The sequence below is a fragment of the Vidua macroura genome, chromosome 9 (genome assembly GCF_024509145.1).
Source record: "Vidua macroura isolate BioBank_ID:100142 chromosome 9, ASM2450914v1, whole genome shotgun sequence".
Lineage (NCBI taxonomy): Eukaryota > Metazoa > Chordata > Aves > Passeriformes > Viduidae > Vidua > Vidua macroura.
The window spans coordinates 18,436,246-18,453,859 of record NC_071579.1 but is presented as its reverse complement, the minus strand read 5'-3'; the positions used below and the strand labels follow the sequence as shown (position 1 = coordinate 18,453,859).

The following is a 17,614-nucleotide window of genomic DNA, read 5'->3' as shown; positions in this document are numbered from 1 at the left end:
TTTGCAAAATTAACTTCTAGAGGGCTGCTAAATGTCTCTACTTCTACACAGAGGCATGGTCTACAGTTTACCACTAAACATTTAAATTATTCTTTAAAACCTAACTTGCTATTTCTGAGAGCAGGCCAAAAACTAGCTCTATCACTAAAACACTTGTCTTTCTAGCCTGGCTTTGCATGGAGATGACCATCTCCATGGCTGCTGGCCTGCAGCTCAAAGGACATCAACCACACTGAAATGCAGAGACATTTGCACAAGCAGGATTCTTATCCTGCAACATCACCCTTTCTGAGATACAGGATTCAGCTTCCTGACAGCTCTGACATTAAAAGCCTCAGAAAAAGCAAAGAGAAATGCAAAATCAATCATGATACTGTCAACAGTGTCCAATTATGTAGCAGTTTTGTTTTGGTTTGCTTCAGTGGCCAGCTGGGTCTGAGCTGAGATAGATGATTTCATCTTGCCAGAGAACTTCAGTTGGCAGCCGGGGACAGGTGTGGATAGCCAGATCCTTTACTATTAACATACATAATGAACCCTCCAGAAACAAATTATCACAATCGTTTTTTAAAGATGATGCCAAATACTGAATCTCTATTGACATGAAAATGAGTTCTGCAAGTCTTGAACAAGCTGATTTTTATCTGCTTGTGTGGTTTTAATATTGAATCTGAGACAGAAAAGCAGTACCTTAGAGTGGTATAGGTGATCACTGGCCTTGGATGAATGCAAGACCTGACTCAGGTACATCTCAGTCATAAAACATTTCACTTTTTTCTTTTTCTGGAAGATGAACTCCTAATACTGCTATAAAAGGGGCAGCAATAAAAGATATTGTCACCTGATGCTCTGGGTACATAATTTATCTTCACCCTACAACTGTGACTGACCAGATCTGACATCAAACATGAAGCTCTCTTACACCATAAACTTGATTAGGGATATGCTTCTATAATAAATTAAAAAAAAAAAAGCAGAATTATTTTTCAAAGGGATGAGTGATCAGTAATTACTGACGGTAATGTCTTTCTTGGTAGGAACATATTTTCTGTATTCACAACTTGTTTGGCACACCTGCCTTTAACAGTGACTTCTACACAGATGTGTGTGTGTAACTTATGATTAATGAAGACTGTTTTGTATATGTAACTTTTGTTTCAGGTCAGCACTTAATGACCAGATCTACATTTTTGATCCAGCACTATTTAGTAGGAAATTTTTGACAAAGACAAGAAATCCTCTGAAAACTGATGAACACAAGCACAGACACTGCTTTCCCAGACTGAGCTGCTAAGTATTCAGCATGAATACTTATATTCACTAAATATTCAGCATGAAATACTGAACTTGCTATACAGTCACTTCCCACAGCATCCTCAGCAGAGTCATGCTGAGCCTGCAGCAGAGGCAGAGCACCTGCTCCAGAATCACTTCAAAATAACCAGAAACAGTGATAGCAATTAAAGTCTGCATGTGTTTATTTTAATGAAAAATATCTGTGCTAAGATCAGCCAGGCTTGCTGAAGAGTTGCATGCTCCAGTCACCTCACCAAGAGGGATGATGGGAGACAAGAAGTTTAAGTGCACAACCAATCACGCAGACTACACTGGGGATGTTATGAACCCACCTTTGAATCTTAAAACAAAAATTCCAGAAGTGACTGTGGTAAACTAGTTTTTGCAATGCTTTTAAGTAAGGCAGTTACAAAAAAAAAAAAAAAAAAAAAAAAAAAAAAAACTAAAAAAAACCCCAAAACAAAAACCAAAACAAACAAACAAACAAACCCCACCAAAATACACAAAAAAACCCTACAAAACATCAACTATTTAGGTTCAATTTGAAAGTCCAAGCAGAAGGTCCTTGTTGGGGGGCACAGGGTAGCTCCAAGCCATATGTATAAGTCAGAGCAGCAGCAAAGGATCTTTTTACTTGGTGGAAATGCTCATGGTTATTTGGAACCTTTAACCACTTAGTATTTGCACTGAACCATAAGCTCACCAAGGGCTATTTATCACAGCTAAAGGAACAGTGATTAACAAAGTACAGAAGCTGACATCAGGCTTGCACAATAATAGAGTGTCCAGAAGAGATTAAAATACTGGCATTTAATTTGGGTTCTGACTTTTTTTAATCTTCTAGTCAGCAACTGGGATATTTCTGAGAATCTTGACATCAGAATTCAATAACAAGGTCTAAATACGGCTTCTACTAGAAAAGCATGAAACCCAAGTTGTTCCTAGACTGTTCTTAAAGATTGTTTTACAGTTCTATAGATAGAAACCAATTACAATGAATACAGTCCACTTATATTGATCTGACTAGAAGCTACTTCCTAAGATTTTCATTAAATAGGGGATGACAGAAGCAAAACTGAAAATTAAAAAATACCATTCATGGCACACCAGTTCACTCAAAGTGTTAGCCTTATTAATGTAGGGCCAGAACTACATCAGCAATGAACTTTAAGACCAAAGAACCACCTATCCAAACCAAAAGGCATCACTTAAACTGTGAAGCAGATGGCTTTTGAAATAAGTCTGCTTTAGGAGGCTAAAAGACCCCTTCTTATGTATACTGATAATTACATTGGCTCTTGTTAAAGGCCTACCTGATGTTGCCTAAATGAGTGGTTTTTTTTAACTTCTCAGTACTGTTTAAGAAACTTTCCTCCTCTACTGCATGCTTTTCATTTAGTTTATATACTAATACAGAATACACTGAAAATTAAAGCTATTGATATGATAAAAGGAAACACTGAAGCAGATTCTGATATGAGTTACTTCACTGCCTTCTGTAACCCATGATGACATCACCCATCATTCTGGAGAAAGTCTGCAAGTGACACTAACTTTGTAGAAGATCATTACATTTGGTTTTGCCAATTATAGGCCCAAAGAACTACCAAATCCCACATTAAAACTCAGGTATGCATCTTATCCAACGTTTGGCTGGTACTTCTTAAACTGTCTTCAGAATGACAGAAAAAAATGCTGACAGTATCTTGCATGTTTTCACTCTAATTGTAGGGTTAGATAGAGAACATGATGAAAAAGATAGGCTAAAGGAGTATGCATATATGGCTCAGTATAGAATGGGAAAGGTATTAAAAAACCCACTCTAACAAGAAGGTGGAAAGGTATGTAGTGCCATCTCTAATTTTTGTCAGCATTCATGTAAAGTGCTTGCCCATGTTTACTTACCTGCTGTTTTAAGTACTAAGCAGTTACTCGGGTAACCTCTTGCTTTCTATCATAAGTTTTCTAGGTGGAACACCAAGGTGGTCTGGTGATCAAGGGTAAAGCACAATAAGGATGTGCAAAGGGGTCAGTGAAAACGTAAAGGACTGCCATAACTTGTGTGACAGTTTAAAGAACCATGAATTATTTAAAATGGTAATAAAACACTTAATCTCTTGCTTCTCTAGTGACCAGCCAGTGCTAATCCTCCGTGAAAAGGAGATAGATTCCTGACAGTGCCAGCTCAACCAGGGAGCAATGGTACCCACCCAGCAGCAAGCCACAGCCTCACTCAGCTCTGCACATACATCACTCAGCTCTGCACATACATGACTGACAGAGCTCAGTGTGAGCATCCTGAGCTGGGCTGCAGGGAGAGCCCTTCTCTTCCCCCAGTGCTGGCCAGCAGCACTGAGCATCCCTGTGGGAGGGGTGCCCAGGTACAGGAGCTCCTCTGCTTGGTTCATCCAGCTTGGAGGTGTCACTGAGGTTTAGCCAACTTGTGCCCAGCATCAAAACTGACACCATAAAGAAAAGAAAAAGACAGGCCACTGACATGAGAGAGGAGATTCCCTTCTGAAGGGAATAGAAGGCCCCCCATGCAGACCAAATCCCCTTTTTAGGGAAGCCTGGTTAAAGATGGAAGAGAAAGCTTCCTCCCCTGATACAGCCCACAGATTATTATCCATTACTGATTTTTCATTGTGCAGCAATGAAGTCCCAACAAGAAGTCTGAGGGCAACCAACAGACCTCAGAGCCTTGGGACAATTGGTTAAAGGATTGGGAGCACAAGCAATATTCCCCTCTAGCTTTGTAACTGCAGGAGTGATGAGTGAAGAAATGAGAGAGACAGCAGATCAATACCTGGCTCTGAGCCTGGTGTCACCAGCAGAATTTTTGGGTTTTGATAATGGGTAGGTTTACACAACAGTAGGCCTGCTGGAGACACTTGTCTCTCTCCTTGCAGAGGAGTTAGCAGGGCTCATTGAGCCCTAGAGTTTTAACTAGAGTTTTAAACTAGATTTGAAGAGAAAAATAGATAAAAACCAGGCTAACTAGAGATAAGCCTGAGGCAGCACACCAGTGATTGAGGGATGGTGTGCTAGTGAGGCTGCTGAGACATTTGCTGTCTCAGTGGAAGCAGGGGATGCAAATCCATGTGGCAGCAAAGGGTTACTGATGTGTTAGGTCCCTCTGGATATGGTGACTGTGAACAGAGAAGGACTGGTGAGTGATCCGGTGGCTGAAAGCCACCTTAAGAACAGCAATCATGAAATAATTTTTGATTATTGGAGAAATTGGCCTGTTTAAGGACTGGTTGACAGAATCCCTTGGGAGGCATTAGTGAACTGCCTGGGGCTAGGAAGGCTCTCCAGAGGGATCTGGACAGGCTGGATCAATGAGCCAAGGACACTTCTATGAGGTTCAGCAATACCAAGTGCTGGATCCTGCATTTGGGTCACAACAACCCCATGCAGCACAACAGCCTTGGGACAGAGAGTCTGGAAAGCTGCCCAGTGGAGAAGGACCTGGGGACGCTGGTTGACAGCAGCTGAACATAAACGTGAACCAGGATGGGATTTGACACAGTCCTTCACTGCCCAGGTGGCCAAGAAGGCCAATGGCCTCTCCTGGCCTGTATCCTGTGTAGGAAAGACATAGAGGGGCTGGAGTGAGCCCAGAGAAAGCCAGTGGAGCTGGGGAAAGGTCTGGAGCACAGGTTCTGTGAGGAGCAGCTGGGGGGGCTCAGCCTGAAGGAAAGGAGGCTCAGAGGGAACCTCATCACTTTACAAGTACCTGAAAGGGGGGTTGTGAGGTGGGAATTAGTCTCACCTCCCAGATCAGAAGCAACAGGACAAGGGGGAAGGCTCTCAACTTGCACCAGGGGAGGTTTAGATTGGATGCTAGCAAAAATTTCTTCACTGAAAAAGTTGTCAAGCTTTGAGCTGCCCAGGGAAATAGTGGAATAACCATCCCAGGAGGATTTGAAGGATACATAAATGGGACACTTAGGGACATGGTTTAGTGGTGGACTCAGCAGTGCTGGCTTAATAGTTGGACTCTACAATCTTAAAGGTCTTCTCAAACCTAAAGGATTGTAAAGACTTACATGTGAATGCTGTAAAACAAAACCCCCATAACATAATTAAGTTCAGGACCCAGCAGAGCCTTAAATCTTTCTCCTGAGCCTAGCTTTTCTATTACTTTGAAACAGACATCATTAACCTGCAAGGCCATCTATACCTACAGAGAGAGTGGAAAAAGTGTCTTGCATTTAGCAGCAGCTATGCTGTATTACCTCAGTGTATACAATACATAAATAACTTAGTAAACTCTTTTTGCCTTCTGTTTTTTTTAGAAACCTCTACCTCCTGGTCTGAGAACTATCCCTGCAAGCAGTAAGCTGCAGCTGGGGCAAAAGGCCAGTGTAGGCTGCAAGCTATGGCTCATACACAGCTACACAGCCATGCAGAGGCTCTACAGGGTGGGAGGGGGTGGCAGCTGAGGTGCTCAGCACTGAGGAGTAGGTTACCTGGCCCAGCACAGGATGGGCTGCTGACAAAATCCTGCTACACAGCAAGTGGATTTGGGAAGAGATACCAAGAGATGTTGAAAAAGCAATTAGGTGGTTTCTCCAATTCTTGTTGAGAGGAAGGGATTTGACAAACACAGTCCTTCACTGCTCATTCTGTCCCTCACTGCTGAAGGACCAGCTATCCTACACCACATGAATGCAGTCACAAGTGTCCCCAGTGTGTCTTGGGGGTGTAGGGAATAACAAAAGTCTTGGGTAGAAGTTTCCTCTTAACCAAGGAAGGAAATACAGTGAGCTCTTCTGCAGCAGCTCCTGTAGTTTTCCCAGCACCAACTAATTCTCCATTCCCTATTTGGCAGCTGAGAAGAGGCCAGGTCACTGGTGGGTGCATTTTGCTGAGCTTTTGGGTTTCCACCTGTCTGCATAAGCAGAGAAATGGTGGAAATGCTGTTTTGTGCTATCCCAAGCACATTAAGACAACTTAGGCAGCAAGAGCAATGTGCTGATGAGGGCTCTTCACAGCAACTAACCCTGCTGTATGCAGAAGGTGACGTTGAGAGTTTATACTAGAGGAATAAACAATTGAGAGCATACTGCTGGAACAAAAGGTGCTGGAACTGGCAATCTGATCAGTGATCACAACATTTCCACTGGACTTACTCAACTTAAGCATCAAGTGCACTGGTGACTGCACACAGCTAAGCAAAACACCAGTTTAGACATATTAGCAATCTACCTTTGGCTTACTTCAAAAGCCTTTACCTTTCTGCCAAATCAAAAATCCACAGAAACTATGAACTTTAAAGTAAGTTCAGAAGCTTATAACATAGAATCATAATGCCTTGAAATAAGTCTGACTTGCAAACAAATCATTAAATGCATGACTAATTTTTCTACTTTACTAAAAAAATACTGGGCTCTTTCCCAGCACTGCCTGAACATGATCAAATTTAATTAAATTCTTTTTTTTTTTCTCCTTACAATAACTTGGAGCAAGAACAGACATAACCCTAGATTTTATTTTGTTTTATTCCGGACAGACAATCAGTAAAGAATCCAGTGTTGCTGGGGGGATAAGCAATATCTATAAAGCCTGAAAGCTCAATCAATGCTATTACAAACTACTGCAGAAATTTGTCTACTGCATAGTGTTACCATAACTGGTGACAAGCCTTCTTAATAAGGAGTGTAGTCAGTGAAAGAAAAAGCTGTATCCTTCTTGAATACTGCAATACAGGTTTTCAGTAGCATGAAACAGAGGAGATTAAGACAGTTCTGCTCAGTTCATGCATCTGGCAGACAGTTTATCAGAAGGCTGAACACACCTGAAACAGCACTGCTCCAGCTGTGTATGCAGCCAGGCTGTTGTGTTTGGGATGCACCTCAGCAATCCCCTGTGCTCTTCAATTTTCAGTGGTCTGATCAAGCTTCAGAGTTCAACCTACCACATGCCTCTTTGGCAGGCTTCCTGGACACAAACCCTCTCTCTATTAATTACTTGCAGAAATGGTGCTCTACCACCCTGTTTCCCTCATCCTTTCCTTCCTCCTCTGCCCCTGCCTGCTCTGGACAAAAATACATCTAACAGTTAAGAGACCAGTAAGACAAGTCCAGCTGAGCCCTGCCTTATAGGGAGGCTCAGGTCAGGAGTGCATGATCAGGAGTTAGGCATTACTGGGTTAAGCCAAGCATATGCCAACTGTACTGCTAAAATATTCATGGGTTTGCACTTATGTTACATAAAAAGAATAAGAGATTGCAGTTTGAGAAACCAGTGCTTACGTAGACTGCATCCACCCTCTTTCCCTGTCACCAGTACAAGTGACAGTGCACTACAACAGTCTTGGTTCACTTTTGTAACAGCCAATTGATGTAGGACCCTTCCTTTCCTGGGGCAGCACTTTGCACTTGTCTCTGTTCAGCCATGAGGTCTCCATGGGTCAGCCCCTTTCTTCAGCCTGGTAAGGATCCTCTGCACAGCTGAGACCTCAATGGTATCACTCCTCACCCTTGCCCCAGTTTGGGGCCACTCACAGCTCAATAAAGATGCCTCAATCTCATCTAGGTCACTGATAAAGGCAGATTTGACAGGACAGATGGTAGGACAGACCCTGCAGCAACATCACTTGCCACTAGACTCCAGCAACTATCTCAATGGGGAATTCAGAGACTGAACATAAACCTCAGAAAATTATCTTGGGAGGCTACTAACAGACACTCACTGGGATTAGCAAGAGGGTCAGGAGCAGATGCTGGGCTCCTGCAGCACAGGGTGCCCACATGCCTCGGTGCCTGGACTTCCTGAGCACCTGTGGTTGGTATCTCCAGAACCAAAGCTGGAGGCAATAAGAGCAGAGAGGCTTTGGGTACACTAGGAAATAGCCTCTCATGCAGCTCTTTCTGGGGGCTCTAGGAAAGTGACATTATCATAGATGTTTGCCAAGATGTCCAAGGCACACACCAAGCCCTCCGCCACAGCATACAGAGCTCTGTGTAGGCATGTGTGCATTCCTGCTTTCTAAAGCCTTTGCCATTTCACTGTTTGCAATATGACATCCTGGTCACTACCTACTCAACACAGACACCCTAGCTAAACAAAACTGACAGTAACCATGCTGGGAAGGGGAGGATGCCTTGGACAGGAGAGGGATCAGGAATAGGCAGGTAGCATACTGTACAAATGAGCACCTTGTCCCCTTTTCCACAAGACACTGCTGTAATGATGTTACCAGGAGGAAGAACTGTTGTAAAAACCAGTTAAATGTTCAGACAAGCACTACACTGCAATGCCATGCATTGTTATAACTTTAAAAGGATACTTGTTCAATTTTTTTCATTTTTACTTCATAGAAAACTCAAGGGAGGGATTGCTCTGTCATTCAAGAACATTAATAATATTCAAATTATGCCTGAAAGCTCTGTCTCCCTCTTGTTCGTGATTGTGCCTGGACAAGTCACTCATGGAAAGAAGTAAATCCCTCCTCCTGGAGGGGAAATGGTACAAATGGCAGCAGGACTTACAGAGCTACATATCAGCATGTCATGGGAAGGACCAGTGAAAACTCACTTTGATTCTGGCTAAGAAACAGCTGCTTCTGACAGTAGCGTGTGGTAAACACTTTACTCTGGTGTTGTCACCTTAAAGAGCATTCAGGGGTGTTATGAAGAGTAAATACACATGGTTATGCACAAGAAGTGCACGTGTACCAGTTGAATGCAGTATCTCAGATGTTACACCGTTGGGGAGAATTTAAGAAAACTTTGCAATTGATAAGAGAAAGGCACTAGGTAAAAGCACCAAAACCAAAAGGAGTTATTGCTGTACTAGAGCTAGTGGCCTGTCCCACTGGCACAACAGCACAGGCCTGTGGATCTCACAATGCACTATGGTATCAAACATGAGAACTGAAAGAGACATGAGAAGGATTATATTAAAAGATGCTTACAGAAAGGCAGGCTGTCACTGCTCATTGAGAAGATAACTGGGTGGCACTTCAATGCACTGCCTGATGAAACTAGTTTATGAATGGGCTGAAGACATTAAGAAAGTACTAAGAAGATCTAAAGTAAGGCTGCTGTGGGTGTGCACCCACCACACCTCTCTCCGGTGAGATGGCCTGTGTCCCCCGTACATGCAGGGGGCCTGCAACGGTTGCACAAGGAAGGCGACATCAGGTTCAAGGGCATTAAGGCTGACACCAAGAGCAAAGCACACACCAGCTCTTGTGCACAGGCCAGTACATACAATTATTACAGGCACCAGTGATGCACTGCCTGGGGCTGAGCTCGGGTTCAGCGTGTACTGAATAAGGGGTTTGTGGACTGAGCAAGGCTGCACCGTGGACACAAACCCGCACAACCTTGCCAGCGACCCATCCCGCCGGACGGACTGGGCACGTTGACACGAAGCGAAAGCCCGCACGCCCCAGAATGGATGAGTCATAGTTTACACTGTTCTATCCACTTGTCTCCAGGAGCAGAGCATCGCTCTCCAGTAAGCCCAGCACAGCGGAGCTCCGCCGCACAGCGAGCTCGGCTGCCGGCGGCCGGTACCGGGCTGAGCCGCTGCGGGGCCGCTCCCGCCGAGCAGGGCTGCAGCTCCGAGCGCGGTCCCCTCTCCGCCGCTCCCGCCGGGGGCTGGGGAGGGCCCGGGGACACGCCCGACGGCGCGGCCGTCCCGAGCTCACCTGCGCAGGCACCGCTCCCGGCCCGGCCTGGCCCGCTCCGCACCTCACCGCACCTCACCTCCTTCCGGCGGCTGGGCGCGCCCGGGCGGGTCAGCAGCGCCGTCTCCTCGCAGACCACGGCCACATCCTCCACGAAGACACAGTCGGGGAGGCTCTCGTCGGCCGGCAATTCCAACACCTGCAGCCCCAGCTTGCCCCGCAGCACACCCACATACAGCTGATGCTCCCTCTCCGCGCGGGCGAAATCCACCTCGGGGCCCGGCACGCTGCGCAGCGCCTGCCGGCACAGCGACTCGGGCAGCGCCCGCACCACGGCGTGCGTGCAGCGCCCGAAAGCGGCGAGGCCGCCGCCCAGCCCGGCCATGCTGCGCGGCGGGAAGGCGGAGAGGGACGCGGGAGACGCGCGGCGGGGACGGCGGAGAGGGACGAGAGGGACGAGAGGGACGCGCGGCGGGGACGGCGGAGAGGGGCGAGGGACGCGCGGCCGCCGCCCGCGCTGGCAGAGCAGAAAGCGCCGCCCGCGGCCCGGCCGCGCCCCATTGGCTCCCCACCAGGCACATTTCCATGGGGCCGCCGCCGCCGCGCTCCCATTGGCTGGCGGCGGCGGCCGGGCCGCGCCATTGGCCGCCCCCCGCGCGGCGCCGCTTACCTGTACGGGCGGGCCCGGCCGGCCCCGCGTGTGGCCTGAGGGGCGGCGGGGCGGCGCCGCCCCGTTCCGCTAGTTCTGTGCGAAGGCGCTGCTGTGCTGACAGCCTTGTAAACCCCGCGGCCAGGCACATTGTCACATCCATTCCAACTGGGGTGGGCAGGGGGAAGACTGATGACCCTCGGGCTCGAGAGTGCCTTGGCTTGGCCACCTGCGAGCCATTTGCCGCTGCCTTGTCCTTCCCTGGTGGCACAGCTGAAGACCAGGCGGTTCATGTGAGTGACCTAAGGAAGAATATCCCATGGCAAGGGCAGTTCCAAATACAAATCCTAAGGAAATAAGCCCAGCCAGCTCTCCTGTCACGGCCTTTGTACAGGGCACTCAGCGGCAGAGCGTGTCCACCTGCTCCCACTCCTTTATGCTATTCAGGTTTCCACCTCTGCGGAGTAGGAGGGACACCGGTGTAGTGCTCCACCTCTGCCTCAGGGACTGAAACAATTAGGATTTCATACACTTTTCCCTAAACAAACGCTTCCCTCGGTTTCATTTTCTCCAGTTTTACCCTGATTGGAGGTTGTCCTGGAGGAGGGCCAGCCCTTGCCAGAGCACATCTCTCTCTCCCTTGCACGGGGCCAGTGAGTCTTTGTACCACACCTCACACCGTGGGCCGCATCCACAGCACCACTCCTCAGCTGCCCTGCTCCTGCTCCCAAGCCACCCAGGCATCTCCAAGGTTTGTCCTCACCGGGGCAGACAGGAAAATAGAAGGAATATGAATTTTCCTTACAGCTCTGCTTTTGCTGGCAAGGCTTTTGCAAGTGTCCCTCTGGTCATGGTGGGGACCCCACTAGCACACAGCTCTGTGCTCCCCCTTAGGAGCTCAGACAAAACCCGGGCAGCTGCATTGGCCATGCTGTCACAGATATCTGCAGATGTTCAGCATTTGAAAATATGGTTAATGAACAGCACGAAGGAAATACCAAGGTGTGTTTCTAAAATGGCAGCTCACTAGATTTTCATCTGCATTTTCCACACGTTCTCCAAATTTTCTGTAAAGGCTGCTTTTACTTAATGTGCATAGGCACAATTATTTGAATAACTGTCATTCACTGAATAATGTGCAAATATTACTTTGCTTAAACAAATGGACAGGTAATTGAGTTGCTATCATGTAGGACATTTCAAATTCTTGAAAAACCTCTGCAAGTAATATCATACTGTATCTGGTATAGCATGTAAACCTTCCACCATTGTTAAAGTCTGCTTGGACTTATTACATATTTGGGATATAGATAGCCATTGGAAGAGTTTGGTTTTCTTTTAGTTAGCATCACATTTGGCCAGTAGAAAATGTGCTACTATCCAGTAATTTTAAAACTTGCCAGGGTTTACAGCAGCCAATGGATTGGGAGGTTATAGTCAATACAGATGATTTTGATATCTTCAATCACTTTATGAATTTGTAAGTGATGACAATTTTTAGATCTCACTGAAATTACAGGATATGAGGTGGTGCTACACTGTGATCTCATACACACGACATACTCCCTAGGACAATGAAGCTTGCCCCAGAGGCACAGTCACCAGTCCAGCTCAGGTGGCCACAGCTGCTCCCTGGGAGCTGGTCAGGTATCACTTCTGACAGCTCCTCAATACCTTTATGGGAGACCAGGCTGGAGAATCTCTTTGTGAGACACAGTGCAATGAGACAGTGTGTGCTAGGCACACAATTGTGTGTTGGAAATATACATCATAGCTGTTTAAACAAGGTTTCTGAACTAATGACTACAGTAAAAAAGTTGTCTATATTCCCATAAATGTATAAAACTGTGTAGTTTAAATACAAATTAAGATCTGTTTTCTGATTGTGATTATTGTTCTATTATTTATGGTGAATAGAAAGGCATCATTAACAATCTAGGAACAGATGCACCCAGAGAAATATTGTGCATACTTATAATAAGATAATCAAAATATCAGTTTACTCACAAACTAACATTACAAAATGGGATGTGTTCACATAGTCTAATGTGGGAGTGTTGTTAAAATTCATCATATGCAGTAATGCAAAATAGGTCAGCTACAGGCACTAACACAGTATTTAAATATTCTCTACCTTGTTGAATAGCCAGTATTTTCCTGTAACTGTGTCCTGCTGGAGAGACTAGTATAAAAGCAAAGAAAAAAGCTGTGTCACACTATGGAAGTAATGCAGAGCAATGAAAACTATGCTCCTGATAGAATACAGCCTGCAGACCGCTTAAGCAGTATCACAGAAAGCAGTATTTGGAAAAGAGAAAATGCTTCATACAGAGGAGGATGCAAATCCAGGTGTTTTGTGACTGCACTGCACAAAGTCATCTGCTGGCAGTGACAGGAAGAAGAAAATTGCTTTGCAAAATGTACTTGAGGATGCATTTGTGAACAGTGCATTCACAGAGAAAGGAATAGATACTGAAACAAGAGACATGGTTTAAAAGTTATGACAGAAAAGTGTTGATACCCAGAGTAAAATTTTATTCATTTGACCAAAAAAAAAAAAAAAAAGTAGCATATCAATAAGATTTTAATTTTTTTTTTTCACGGCCACAACTTGAGAACAGTCTGCAACTAGGTAAAAAAAAATATCACAAAGATGAAGGGAGTAATTTCCACAAGGCAGAAGGCAAGCAACAAGCTTAAATTGTACCAAGGAAAAGTACAGAAAACTTTCTAACAGTAAAGAGCAGAGAAAAAGATTGCCTGGTAAAGATGTGCAGCCTCTATACCAGGTGTTTTTTTAGAAGAAGAAACATCTGCCAGGAGCAGAAAGCCAGAGATGGGGGAAAAGGATGGATAAGGAGAGGTCCCTTCCAGTCCTGTGATCCAATTATTATTTTTACTTTGGATACTATTGTTTTAGTGAAAACAGCTATGTAATGATGAGTCTAACGTGCCCAGTAGCAAATACATAACCTTTACCTGGGTCACTGAAGGTCAGAGATGGCTGCTGCTGTTGAACAGTTTGTGTGACCATGACAAAAGAGAATTTGGATCACTGCTGAATACAAATGCATACCACATAGGCAATTGCTCAGGCATGATAGGCAGCTGCAAAGCTGGAAAACATTTCCCATTGCTTGGAAATGCTGGAACATCACCACTGTCCCTAAAACCTTAATGGACATCTCTCACACTATTAATGAAATGCTACTTAAAACTCCGGAGAGTGAAAAGCCAGGCCAAGACAGCAACTGAACCATTCAGTCACCAGCACATCCCACTGTAACAAAGGGAGTCTGCACCAGAAAGATGGAGAGGCACTGAATTTCACTTTGGAAAGGAAGACAAGTTTAAGTGATTTCTTCAGCTTGATAGAAAACTGTGCAACTACTGCACAGCCAAACTCCATTATTAACACTGATCTGCTAGAAAAGCTCCCATTATGATCACTGGATCATTCCCTTAGAAGAGGTACATGACCAGGTCTTATTCACAGCCATAGAAGAGAAAAATGTTACTTTAATCATGCCTTAGATACACAAACAGCAACTCAAAGGGGTTTTCACCCAGGTAGTTGTCAGAAGTTTTCTCTTTCTGCTCCTCTACTGTAAAAAAACACAGTCACTCAGTGAGTCAGTATTTCTATTAAATAATTAAGTGTCTGGGCTCGTCATTTAGAGAAGCTGAAGAGATTGGGCAGGCAATAAGGCACTTCACCCCACTGCATGGACAAGCTCCCAAGTGTTTTTACATTTTCCAAATGCTGGACAGATTTGTTTGCTATCTATTCTTTACATAACAGATACCTCTGGAAGAAGAGAATGTTTATGCCATCCAGAACTTCTTCTGGATGGCATCAATCAAGAGTGCATCTGCCAGCCTGCAGAGAAAACCTTTTGGGGAGCAGCATTTTCCCTTGCCTGAGTTGAACCCATGCTATCTCAGTGTCTTACCGGGGTCAGATAAATTCTATGTATAGCTGGTACAGGGGAAACACAATATTTGTTTTGTCTGCTATGGGATAATGATCTGGGTGTTTCCTCAGCTGGCATTTTACATCCTGCAGAGAAGGAGGAATTCCCATGAACTGACAGCTACACAGTTGTTGGGAGACAAAGCTGTCAGAGGGTGATTCTTTGCAAGTCAGCTTTGGCATCATTGTTGCTGTGACACGGCCCCAAGCAGCCTGGACAACATGCAGAGGCACAGGGCATTCCTCACATTTGTAGTCTTCCCACGTGCTGTGTTACAATAGATTACAGTTATTGTGTACAACCAGAATCAACTTCTGGATTTTCTTGGCTGAGCAAACAGATCACTGAGGCAAGAGCTGTAGGATTCTGACTGTTTACCTTCTGTGCTCCTATCTCCTCACTTTCACCATGCCTTACCCTTCTTTCTATGCAGGAGAAAAGTTACTCCTTGAATTAAAAAAAAAAAAAAAAAAAAAAAAAAAAAAAGAGCATAGGTAAGGTACCACAGGTATGAGATGAAAAAATGAGATTAGTAGTTTGTGGAAATTTATACTGAATTACATAAGTTAACATATCTCTTACAGAAAATGATAGAAATGCACCATTTGTGTCCCTGATGGACAGACTTCCCAAAAATATGCCAGAAATACTACTCCAGCTAAGAGAAGGAGGAGACAGAGCTAGCAAAAGTGTCTTGCAAATGGTTCTTGTTGTGACTGCAACATAACAATATTTCTGCTATCAACAGCATTTTAAATAAAGTTTGCTATTTTATAAGCTTGGCAAGAAAGCATCAGCTCTAGCATTAGAAGGGGAAATGGTTCATGCCATTCATACTCATGCAGCTACTGTTCAATGGGTCTCATGAATCCAAAGCCAGCAGCTGTGAAGTGCTGTAGGTGCCCACCGTGGGGCTTCCTGAGGGAAGGGTGGGATAAAGCCTTTGCTAAATCACAGCTGCTAAACTGGACTGCACTAATACAAGAGGAAAAATGCATATGCTGGGTTCTTGCCTTCCCTTCATATCTACCATCAAAACTATGTCTTGACTGCCTAAAAAAGTGAATGCTTAAAAATGCTGATGGATGCAAGTTAATATTTTTGAAAGGATCCAAGCCCTTTGGAATGTAACTTGAGTTACTTTTTAATGTTTACCCTAAGACTCCACTTCCCTGTTGCAGAGCAGTTGACCAGCTGGCAGCACCCTGCAGGTGTGGCAGGCTGTCCTTCCCTCACATTGCCTGAAAAGCCCTTGCAAGCTCAGCAGGAAGAGGCAGTGACATTTGGCTGTAGCATTTTTTGCTTTTCATGGTTTGCATTTCTCATTCCTTCTAGCAGCCAGCTGCCTGAGAATTAATTCACAGCCTTTCTTTTCAGTTAGGCATCTTTTGCCTTGATTTATAAAAGCTTTGTACATTTTTGTGTTGACTTGGTCAATAACTTGCAAATGCAACTATGAAGCTTTAAATTTATATGAAACTTGTTAAAGTGGAATTAGCTTTTATAGCCCCATGAAACAGAACGTATGTGTGCATATATATAGAGATACACATTCCTATATCTGTGTGTAAGCACACGAGCCAACAACTTTCTGTTTTTTCTTTGTGTTCCTTCAAAGGGCAAGGAGTTCTTTTACCAGCTTCCTCAGCACTGAGATTAGTGCTAGAGGCTAACAAGCAGATAAATACATCAGAAATTAAGCTAAGAAAGTTAAAGATTTTCAATAGGCTTTTCTACCAAGTTTATTAATATGCTGTCCTAAGTGTCAGAGTTAAGAGGATGAAGGATACATGGAGCAACTATAGTGTTAGTGTATCCAGGTAGCAATAACTCTTGCTATAATTCACAGCAGAACAGGCTTGAAATGATCTTGTCTTCAAAGGGGAATGTTTAGCAGCTGTTTGCCCCACCAGGGGGGCCCAATGGGTAGGTGCTTCCAATGGAGGCAGATCGTATACAGCGAGTGACATCGGTTGGAAGGCTTGAGGAGGCAATGGGTGATCAGTGTGTTTCATTTGAACTGCTGTTCCTCATCACTTAACCAAGAGGTTTCCAGATACCTCAAACTCACCAGCTGAAATAGAATGGAGAAATGGTGCAGTTGAGGTGCAGTTCAGAAAGGGGCAAAACTACTCCCAACAATGTCACTGGCAAGTAGTGCCACCACACGTGACAGAGATCAGAGGCAGCACAGAGGATGCTGCCTGCAGCAGATAAATCTGCAGGGCACTACCTTCAGTAGATAAACCCTTCATGCACCTAATGTTTCATTCTCAGGGGCTGCTGAGCTGAAACATCTATGGGCTTTAAGGTCTGTTTTCCAAATGCCAGTAAGAAGACCAGAGCTTATCTCTGTGTATTTGGTATTAGAATCATGTATCCTTGTAGTGCAAAAGCTTTGCCATGGTGTCCAATTTGAACCTTTCAAGGCATAACTTCTGCCTGATTTACCCTCAATGTCTATCGAGAAGAATTTGTCTTCATTGTGTTTTAACTGTCTTTCAAGTACCCATAGGTTGCTTCTAGTTCCTTTTTTAGCCTTCTCATTTCTCAACCAAAGAAGCCTAGCTCTCCAAAGCTCTTTCCATACCATGTTTCAGACCCCTAATTACCATGGTAGTCTTCTGCAGGGCAATCTCCAGTTTCTCAATCTCTTTTCATGGGGCAGCTCCAGATCAGAGACAGTACCAGATATGACCTCACCAGTATCAAGTAGATGGGGATAACAATCTCTCTCTGTTTACAGGCCATGATCATCCTGGTGCAGCCCAATATACTATTTGCATATTTGCACACTTTGAACCTGGAGTCCTCAGTAATACTCAGATCTTTTTCTGCAGAGCTCCTGGTCAGTTCCTATGGTGTACGGATCTACCCATTTGCAAACCTTTGCGGTTCTCCTTGTTGACCTTCATGAAGTTGCTGTTAGCAACTCAGTTTTCACAGGGTGCATCTGAATTCTCCCACCAATCAGTATGACTCAAAATAAAGATTTCCACCCTGAGCATATTCAAACCACAATGAGAAAAAGGTAGATTAAACTGATTTACT

The 17,614-nt window shown here is 44.7% G+C and overlaps 1 protein-coding gene across 1 annotated transcript in view; it reads right to left on the bottom strand.

Annotated features, from left to right (window-relative positions):
* DDAH1 (dimethylarginine dimethylaminohydrolase 1) overlaps window positions 1-10,359 on the bottom strand; it is a 57,590-nt gene extending 47,231 nt beyond the window's left edge. The window contains exon 1 of the mRNA XM_053985231.1: window positions 10,020-10,359. Within this exon, the coding sequence (XP_053841206.1) occupies window positions 10,020-10,325 (306 nt within the window). The 5' untranslated portion in view covers window positions 10,326-10,359. The remainder of the gene's footprint in view (window positions 1-10,019) is intronic.
* Between the last annotated feature and the right edge of the window lie 7,255 nt (window positions 10,360-17,614).